Genomic DNA, 10,716 nt, shown 5'->3' on the forward strand with positions numbered 1-10,716 from the left:
TATGACATCATATATTGCATGATAAATTTGATATGTTCTTCATCGTAGCATTCTGATTGTTCTCTTTTAATTCGTTAGGCTATTATTCGTAACATCATAAGAAAATGACTGCAAACCGTGAATGGATGTATTGTAGGATAGTGGACAATGAGTTATCGCATGAATATATGAATGGTGTTGACAGTTTTATTAAATTTGCAACGGTAAGTGTCAGTACAGTGGATCCCACAGGTCAGATTAGGTGTCCCTGCAAGATTTGTAAGAATAATCGATTTGTACAACCTCATAGCGTTAGACATCACCTATACGGGAAGGGTTTTGTGAGTGATTATCAGAACTGGACGTTTCATGAAGAATAATTTAGAAACGATTTTGATGCACGGGTGAATGTGGTGCAGGATAATCCATATACGGATTTGATATTTGATGCCGCAAAAACAGAACCGGGTTCTGCTATGAGTTCTAGTGATGTAAGAAGTGTCGTAGATGAAGAATCACCAAACGATGCAGCTAGTAGATTTTATGATTTACTTAGAGATGCTGATGAGCCACTTTAGAACGGTTGTGAGAGTCACACTATCTTGTCTGTAGTTCTTCAACTAATGAATTTGAAGTCCGAGTATAATTTGAGTCAATCATGTTTTGATCGTTTGTGCATGATTGTGAAGAGTATGTTGCCCAAAGATGAGAAATTGCCACAAAATTTCTATCGTGCGAAAGTTATGGTCAACGCTCTAGGTATGAGTTACAAAAAGATTGATGCTTGTCCAAATCACTGCATGTTGTATTTCAAGGAGCAGAAAAACAACATATCATGTCCGTCATGTGGGCATCCTCGGTTCAAGCCAAAGACAAGAGGCAATGGTAGCACGAGATCAAAGAAAGTTTCATACAAGTCGCTCTGCTACTTTCCTATCACTCCTAGATTGCAGTGATTGTATATGTCTTCAAGGACAGCTAAACACATGAGATGGCATGCAAATAAAGTTTGACACAATGAAAATAAGATCACGCATACTGTTGACGCTGAAGCTTGGAAGCACTTTGATCGTACTCATCAGAACTTCGCAATGGAAGTGCAAAATGTTAGACTCGGTATGTACAGATGGATTTAATCCATTTGGGGGTAGATCAACTCCATACTCATGTTGGCCAGTATTTGTAACTCCATACAACCTTCCACCAAGCTTGTGTATGAAACATCCAAATCTTTTATTGTCTCTGTTGATCCCTGGTCCGACCTCACCAGGCCAAAATCTTGATGTATATCTAAGGCCATTGATTGATGAACTAAAAGTACTGTGGGATGACGGTGTTACCATGTATGATGCCCACAAAAACTAAAATTTCAACATGAAGGTCGTTGTTCTATGAACAATCAATGACTTCTCTGCATATGGTATGCTATCTGGTTGGAGCACACATGGGAGGTTGGCTTGTCCGTACTGCATGGAGGATTCCAAAGCTTTTAGATTAAGGCATGAAAGGAAGCCTTGCTGGTTTGAGTGCCATCATCGATTTCTACCCAGCGACCATCCATTCCGACGACAAAAGAATGTGTTTAAAGCGGGCACAACTGAAACGGAAGGTCCATCCTCAAGATTGTCTGGCATAGAGATTCTAAGAAGATTGCGATATTTTCCAGATGTATTAACAGATGCTCGATGTCCTACACCCTTCCGTGGATTTGGGAAGGATCACAATTGGACGAAGAAATCTATTTTTTGGGAACTACCGTATTGGTCGACTCTATTGATACGACATAATTTGGATGTGATGTATGTGGAGAAAAATGTGTTTGATAATGTGTCCAATACAGTAATGAATGTTAAAGGGAAAACGAAGGATAATCCGAAGGCTCGTATGGATTTAAAATTAATATGTAAAAGACCAGAATTGGAACTCAAAGAGTATAATGGCAAAGTACTGAAACCAAAGGCAAAGTACGTGCTCGGACCATATCAAATAAAACATGTATGTCAATGGTTGAGACAACTGAGATTTCCAGATGGATATGTCTCTAACATTGTTCGGACTGTGAAGATTGACGATGGACAGTTGAATGGGTTGAAGAGCCATGATTGTCATATCTTTATGCAATGATTGATACCCCTAGCATTCCATGATATGTTAGACAAACCTATATGGGGGGTATTGTTTGAGTTGAGCGGATTTTTCAGAACATTGTGCGCATCGAAGGTCGTAGTATCAACATTTTTCGATGTTATGGAACATTTGATCATACATCTGCCATATGAACTAAGGGTTGGTGTCCCTGTGCAATATCGATGGATGTACCCATTTAAAAGGTATATGTTTTTTCATATTTGTCTATTTAATGACATATATTTAAAATTTGAAATGTATATTCTTGTCAGATGCATGTTCGACCTAAAAAAAAGGTTCGTAATAAAGCAAGAGTAGAAGGCTCTATTTGTGAGGCGTACACTTTAGAAGAGATTTCAAATTTCTCATCTATGTACTTTGAATCTCATATTCCAACATGTTACACATGTCTGTCCCGTAACGATGATGGAGAACAAGTAACTGTAGCAGACAAGTTATTGATATTTCAACCACTTGGGCCTGCATTTGGTAGTTGCCGATCAAGGCTATTGACAGATCGAGAGCAAGACGCAGCACACATCTATATTCTTTTTAATTGCTCCGCGATCGACCCATACATCGAGTAAGTATTTGTAGATGCAACACAATTATAAATCCTTTTATGTTCTATATGCGGATACATGGCTCGGTAATATAAGTATTTGTGGTTTGCAGACGATTTGATCTGGAGTTGCAAAGAGAAGTTTCACATCTCACTGATGCAGAAGTACAAAAAGAACATGAAACTAAGTTTATGGAGTAGTTGAAACAGTTGGTAAAGAAGCTGACATAAATTTTGTACTTATAAACAACACTAAGTTACTTAATTGATCGTGATCACAATCATTGTTTATGTCTGTGTGTAGGTCTGCCATGGTGATGTTAAAGATCAAGGAATATGTGATTTAGAAAATGGTCCAACCAAAGTTGTGCAATGCTACAACGGGTACATCGTAAATGGTTATCGATTCCATGCAAAAGATTACGGTATAAACAAATCAATGATAAATAGTGGCGTGTGTGTCAAGGGTAGCAGCTACGGTGAAAATGAACATGATTACTACAGTGTTATAGAGGAAATAATGGAGTTGACTTACTTAGGCATAAATAACAGAGTAACTTTATTCAAGTGTCATTGGTTTGATCCAACTGCAACAAGACTCGACAAAGCTTCATGCATTGTGGAGGTGAATCATAAATCCAGGCTTGGAACATATGAACCATTCATATTAGCCTCGTAAGCTCAACAAGTTTATTATACTTCATATCCAAGTATAAAAAAGTCAGATAGAAATGAATGGTGGGCAGTTTGCAAGGTGAAGTCCAAACTATACCCCGAGTATGATCAGTTACAGGAAGATGAGTTAGCTGAAGACAGCGATTACTATCAATCAGATGATGTCTATGACTTCGCTTATGATCACGATATTGCGCATGATATGCATGTCATATCTCCATTGGCCGATAAAACATTCATAGAGGAATGTTATCCAAATGATGTACCAAGTGGATGGGCAAACAATGAAGAAGAAGAAGAAAGTCAAACTAGTGACGAGGAAGAATTCTCAAGCTAGTGAGCAAAATCTTGTACTACAAACCTCTATTTAAATGCATTGCAGTACTTGATGTGAATGATTTGAATTATTTGAATGTATTGTAATACTTGATGCGAATGAATGAGTTGTATTGCAATACTTGGTGTGTATGATTAAAAAATTTATTTGAATGTATTGTAATACTTGATACGAATGATTCGAATGCATTGCAATACTTGATGTGAATGATTTGAATTATTTGAATGTATTGTAATACTTGATGCGAATGCATGAGTTGTATTGCAGCACTTGATGTGAATGATTGAAAATTTTATTTGAATGTATTGTAATACTTGATACGAATTATTTGAATGCATTGTAATACTTGACGTGAATGATTTGAATTATTTGAATGTATTGTAGTACTTGATACGAATGATTCGAATGCATTGCAATACTTGATGTGAATGATTTGAATTATTTGAATGTATTGTAATACTTGATACGAATGATTCGAATGCATTGCAATACTTGATGTGAATGATTTGAATTATTTGAATGTATTGTAATACTTGATACGAATGATTCGAATGCATTGCAATACTTGATGTGAATGATTTAAATTATTTGAATGTATTGTAATTTATGTAACGAATGATTTGAATTATTGCAATACTTGCTGTGAATGATTTGAATTATTTGAATGCATTGTAATACTTGATGCGAATGATTTGAATGCATTGCAATGCTTGATGTGAATGACTTGAATGCATTGCAGTACCTGATATGAATGATTTGAATTATTATAATACTTGATGTGAATGACTTGAATGTATTGTAATACTTGATGTGAATTATTTGAATGTATTGTATGACATATGCTATTTGTTAGAATATGGTTCGTGGAGGTTACAGTGGTCGCTCATCCAGTAGTAGCCAGGCTCAACCTTCATCTTCACGGGCTCCTGTGATAGGTATATTGATTAACTAATTGGATGTTTGATTAGTTCAAATGCGCATTCTGAGAACTTCTAACGTATTTTTTTACAGATGATGTTTCGCCTATACACGACCCACCTACACCAGTTGATCACACAAGTCAGGAGCCAACACAGGAAGCAGCGTCTTCTCAGTCTGGCACAAGAAGACGCATTCGAATAGTGTATATCGATAATCGACCGTAAGTATTTCGTTTTCAATTATTGCATATCTTATAAATATTTTATATTGATATTTACTGTATAACAATTCATGTGCAACATGAGGTTTGAGCCACAAGAAGTAGTATGGGAGATTAGGAATTCACTTCTTCAACATCTACCAGGACCGGTTGCTCAATGGAAAGAGTACCCAAAGGAGGTGTTAGACAGATTGTGGTCCTCATTCACGGTATACAGTTGTTCCTCATAGTTAATGTGTTTCATATTTAATTTTTTTAAGTAATGTCTACTAACTTTCTGAAAATATTTGTAGGTTTCGAATCGCTTCGCAACTACGGTAGAAGAAAATGATGCAAGGAAGGTGTGGCAGAGGGTGACTGCCAATCGATTTGCAGACATGTTGCACACTATGAAGACTGCAGCAAAAAAAGCATCTGGCATAGTAGATGATCCACTACAGTGGAAGGGCCATGGCCCTATTACTATCAGGAGAGATTACTGGAATGAAATGTCTGATAAGTGGGCGGGAGATGCATTTAGAAATCGCTCTGCGAAGGCTGCACAAAATCAAGCGAAAATGCCCGAAGCCCATCTACACATAGGTGGATCTAAGACATTTGGGAGCCACTTGAAGAAAATGGTAACTCATCAATATATAATATTAATTTTATAAGTATTGTTGCAAACTTGTGTACTAAATCTTTTGTCCTTTAACTTCGCAGGAAGCAGAAAAAGGAGGCATTGTACCATATAAGGATGTGTTTGTTGAAACACATAAACAGAAGACCACGGGAGTCTTCGTATCAGAGAAGGCGAGAACGATAACGGTATGTATTTATTCTATTAATAATCATTGCAATATGCAAGTTATCATAGTGTTATCATTAATTATTAATGCATACTTTAAACATTATTTTGTGGGAGGCATATGAGCAATAGATGGTAGAGTGATATGGCGATAACGCTACTCAGCATCCATCATTTGATCTTGCAGCATGGGTGACTGCAGTAGGTGAACCCAAAAAAGGTCGTGTCTTCGGGTTTGGGAATAATCTGAACACTTCACCAGTTATTGCTTCTTCCAGTTACGGCTCAAAGGCTACTTTGACCGACATAAGCTCCAAGCAGCAGTCTATTCTTTCCGGTGATGATGTACGTCAGATCATTAAGGACATATTGGATGACTACTTCCATGACACCGTCGCCCCCTTTCTCCGAGATGAGATCAACAATCTTGTGCTGAACAGGGGATCTTTGATTGCAGGTCCCTCTCAAGTATAATCACATATTCAGTTTTTTGACTGCCTTAGCACACATATGAGCATGATAGAATCACATATATAACTTTTTGTCTGCCTTAGAGCACATATGAGCATGATAGAAGCACATATAGAGTTTTTCTATTGCCTTAGAGCACATATGAGCATGCTATAATCACATATAGAGTTTTTTTATTGCTTTAGAGCACATATGAGCATGCTATAATCACATATAAAGTTTTTTGCCTGCCTTAGAGCACATATGAGCATGCTATAATCACATATTCAGTTTTTTGACTGCCTAAGAACACATATGAGCATGATAGAATCACATATAAAGTTTTTTTGACTGCCTTAGAACACATATGAGCATGCTATAATCACATATTCAGTTTTTTGACTACCTAAGAACACATATGAGCATGTTATAATCACATATTCAGTTTTTTGACTACCTTAAAACACATATGAGCATGCCAAAATCACATATAGAGTTTTTTTACTGCCTTAGAACATATATCATTTATGATAGAATCACATATAAATTTTTTTGCTTTGCCTGCCTTAAAGCACATATGAGGATGCTATAATCACATATTCAATTTTTTGACTGCCTTAGCACACATACGAGCATGATCGAATCACATATATAGCTTTTTGTCTGCCTTAAAGCACATTTGAGCATGGTAGAATCACATATAGAGTTTTTCTAGCTGCCTTAGAACACATATGAACATGCTATAAGCACATATTCAATTTTTTGACTGCCTTAGTACACATATGAGCATGATAGAATCACATATATAACTTTTTGCCTGCCTTAGAGCACATATGAGCATGATAGAATCACATATAGAATTTTTTTATTGCCTTAGAACACACATGAGCACATGATAGAATCACATATAGTGTGTAATTTATTTCATTATATTTTGTTTATCAATATTGATTGTTCTTTTCTTGTGTAGGCTGCTAGCGATAATCAGTGTAGCGGAGCTGAAGGGACAGATAAAGGCAATTAACAAGAAGACGCACAAAATCTTGGCGATGATTATAGAACTGTGTTGAAGAAGTTCTATTTTTTTATGTTTCCTAATTGTAATTGTTGAATTGTAAATAATTAAACTTATTAATTTTAAGATGGAACGATTAATTGTTGTAGATTCCTTTTATATGGAATTTTTTAGTGTAGTTTGTTTTTTATTTACAGGAAATATAAATTGTATAGGAAATATAAATTGTACCGTTCTCAGTATTTAATTTTCAAATAATTTTTTTATTTTTTTTCGTTTTTGAGACGGATTAGCGACGGAAACATCCATCGGTATGTATATAAATCTAGCTACGTCTTAGCGACGGACGTAAATCCGTCGCCAAGCCGAGGTCGCCGTTTAGTACCGACGGATTGGCGACGGAATAAAGCGCTCGTTAGTCCGTCGCAATTAGCGACGGACATGGCGACAAATTTATTTTGTCGCCAGTTAGCGTCGAAAAATTCGCAACGTAAGGATATCGTCGCTAATCCGTCGCTACGCCTGTTAGCGACAGATTAGTGACGGAATGTGGTCGTCGCTAATCTATTGTTTTGTTATGGTGGAAGGGGCAGCTCATATACTTGAACTGTAATAGCCTGCGGGTAAAATTGTGAATGAATTAAATGCGTTGAGCTTTATTTTGTTCACCCTCGTTGTGATTGCTTCTTGTGATTGCAATTTTTCTCTCTTTATTCTCTCTTACTCTCTTGCACTCTGATTACAAGCTTCCGCGACTGGTAAGCGAGCTGACAAGTAGGCTTGAGACAGTGAGGAAGGACCGTCGCACCGCGCTGACCTATTGAAGGAATTAGGCCTGTGACAACATAGGAGCTAGAAGTAAAGATTTTACCACTTAACTTATTTTTTGCAAACCAAATGTCTTATGTTCTACGAATATACTATATGATGTAAAATGTATCTAAACTATATTTTTTGTTACTTAACAAGCTCATAGAAGTCAAGCAGAGCCCGGTATATGTTTGAACGAGCTTTCTACAAGCTGAACCATGACTGGCTAGGCTTATTTCCTCAGCCCTACCTGGAATTAGGACCAAGATCAAGGCTGGGTTAGACTTAAGGCGGGAAAGTCTGTCTGACCAAAAAAAAAACCCACCAAACTGGACTTAGAACTAGGATCCATGCGAATGGTTCAGATTTCGGATAAAAAAAATACATTGGGGAGTCGGATCTGGTCGGATCCAGAACAGCCAAAATCTGCAAAACCACCATCCTGAATCCGAACCGTTTGCAACTTGGAACAGCCCGTCCAGAAGTGGGATCGGATCCGGATCATCCGACCCGATCCTAACGGGCCAAGACCTTCTTTCCCTCCCCCACCAAATCTCTCTCTCTCTCTCTCTCTCTGAAGTCCGTTCCTCTCTACGTCTACCACACGATGGACGAACAGGGCTCCACCATCGCCATGGACGTCGACGACGGCGATCCCCTCGACTTGATCACCGACGCGTTGCCGGACAAGCCCCTCACCGACGACTTCTTCTTCAACGCCTTCGAGGACGATTTCGACGATACCGACATCAATTAACCACTCCCCTGTATCGCAATTCGTTCCCCAGTATACGTTAGCACTCTTTTTACTGTATTACAAACCGTCTATTTTGATCGGATGGATCGCCTAACTGCGAAAACCTTTGTTATTACGAGTGATTTTTGTTACGAGTAATCCGTCTTTATTGGGGTTTTCCTTTTTGTGCTCTGTTTTGTCTCTAAAGTGGTGTTTGGACGCACCCATTTATCAAGATAAACTGGAACGTGGATTATCCCGGTTATCCGGATAAGTTGGTACACCCAAACTCACCATTGATGTGTGTGAAGCTCTTGAAGTTTCGGTTTATTGAATGGCCTATCATTTACGCGAGGGTGTTGGGCAATTTGATTTTGATTTTTGGTTTGTTGGTGTTTGGAGACGTGTTCTTGTGGGGATTACTTTGTCAATTGACATCGACTCTTGCTGTTGTGTAAGCAAAACAAGAAAGAATCTTTGCGAGAAAAAGATGACATAGAAATTTTGGGATTGGAAGTGTGCTACTATCTCCCTGCCATTGCTTCTGTTCAATTACATTCAGCACCATTAGTTATGTTGAAAACGAAGAATTTCTTTTGGGTGTTGGCGATCAGAGTAATGTGTATTTCCATACTTTTATGTTTGGTTGTGTTGCATTTTTTTTTGTTGGGATTCCAGTAACGCACTTTATTGCGTTTGTTGTCCTACTCCATATCAACTGCTGAAGTTTGTAGTCTACACAAACTCACTGTCACTGCTGTGTGCTTAATGTGAAGCTCAAGAATTTCACTATCATTATTCCGAAAAGAAATAAGCAAACAGAAATAAATGAGATAATGCAAACAAAAATAAATGAGACGAAAGTTATCAGTAGTTGGGTTTTGACTTCCAAATAATACTGTAATGCATATATAATGAACCGAGAGAAGTGCAAATGTGAGTTGTCAGAGTCCTAGCAACGGGGCCTTTCAGAAACTTTATGCTGATGGACTACTACTACAAGAACTTCTTGAGAATTATCAGTTGAAAATATAGATATATTTCACGTTATCCACAGCGTGTATATATATATATATATATATATATATATAGAGAGAGAGAGAGAGAGAGAGACGAAAGTAATTCAACATTACCACTCATGAAGATCAAACCCATGAACTGAACAAGAACAAAAGCCAAAACAAATAAAGAAAGCACAAGAGAAAAGAACATTAGACAGATAAAATGAGCTCACGCCGGAGCCGCTTGCCCAGATTGCGACAAAGGATAGGTAGCATCAGCAGGAGGGAGTGGAAGATCACTAAGATGCATACTGTGTGAGAGAGAGAGAGAGAGGGTTTGTGGGAGGCACAACATTGGGGTTAGGGTGGGCAGTTGCCACCCTGACCCAAACCCCCTTCTTGAGGATTTCAAGGTCAAGGTGGGCACTTGCCCAACTTGGCCATTATGTGGCTCCGCCACTCTGAAACATGGTAGGTCTAGGTATACTCAACCAGACGGAATTGGATCTGGGCAGGCTTGCACTCAAACTGGGTTAGGAAATTCTTGGCCACATTTTCACCAACTTGGAGGACTTGGGTCTGTGATAAAACCATGATTCATGATCCATGATCCATGATCCATGATCCATGATCCATGATCCATGATCCATGTCCAATTTTAATTGATTAAAAGCTTAACAAACCTACTCGGATTTTGGTTCAGATATTTGATCCAACCATGAACCTGCACCCCCTTATCGGATGACATTACACCTCTCTCTCTCTCTCGGCAAATGTGCCATAGGCTCATAGCCAGCCTGATGCGGTGGGAGGGTTCGATGGAAACATAAGGCTGAGTACTGATCCCCGTCATTTCACATAGCATCGGTCATGGGTTCCATCCTGCATTCAATCGTAGCTCAATGGTAGCCTTCGAATCAACGGTTAAGATTGGTCCACATTTTCACCTGGATGTGGACTGATTCTATCTGTCCAGATGTCTCGGTTGGATGGATAGGATTGACATAAGATGGAACTGATCCTGTATCAAAGGATGGGATCCTTTTTGCGTGAGGCTAGTCATCAGAGCGGCATGTGGTACGGTGGATCCCGATAA

General features: G+C 38.3%; 1 protein-coding gene across 1 annotated transcript; it reads left to right on the plus strand.

Annotated features, from left to right (window-relative positions):
• Positions 1-8,490: 8,490 nt before the first annotated feature.
• SMAP1 (small acidic protein 1) lies at positions 8,491-8,640 on the plus strand. Its single transcript, XM_089997677.1, has one exon. It carries the CDS (start codon positions 8,491-8,493, stop codon positions 8,638-8,640), a length of 150 nt encoding a protein of 49 aa, XP_089853803.1.
• The last annotated feature ends 2,076 nt before the right edge of the window (positions 8,641-10,716 follow it).

Source organism: Nuphar pumila, chromosome 2 (genome assembly GCF_984573655.1).
Source record: "Nuphar pumila chromosome 2, dmNupPumi1.hap1.1, whole genome shotgun sequence".
NCBI classification, from domain to species: Eukaryota; Viridiplantae; Streptophyta; class Magnoliopsida; order Nymphaeales; family Nymphaeaceae; genus Nuphar; species Nuphar pumila.

Bases quoted from the DNA above. Each gene is read 5' to 3' on its own strand.
- SMAP1 (XM_089997677.1), top strand. From the start codon at position 8,491: ATGGACGAACAGGGCTCCACCATCGCCATGGACGTCGACGACGGCGAT.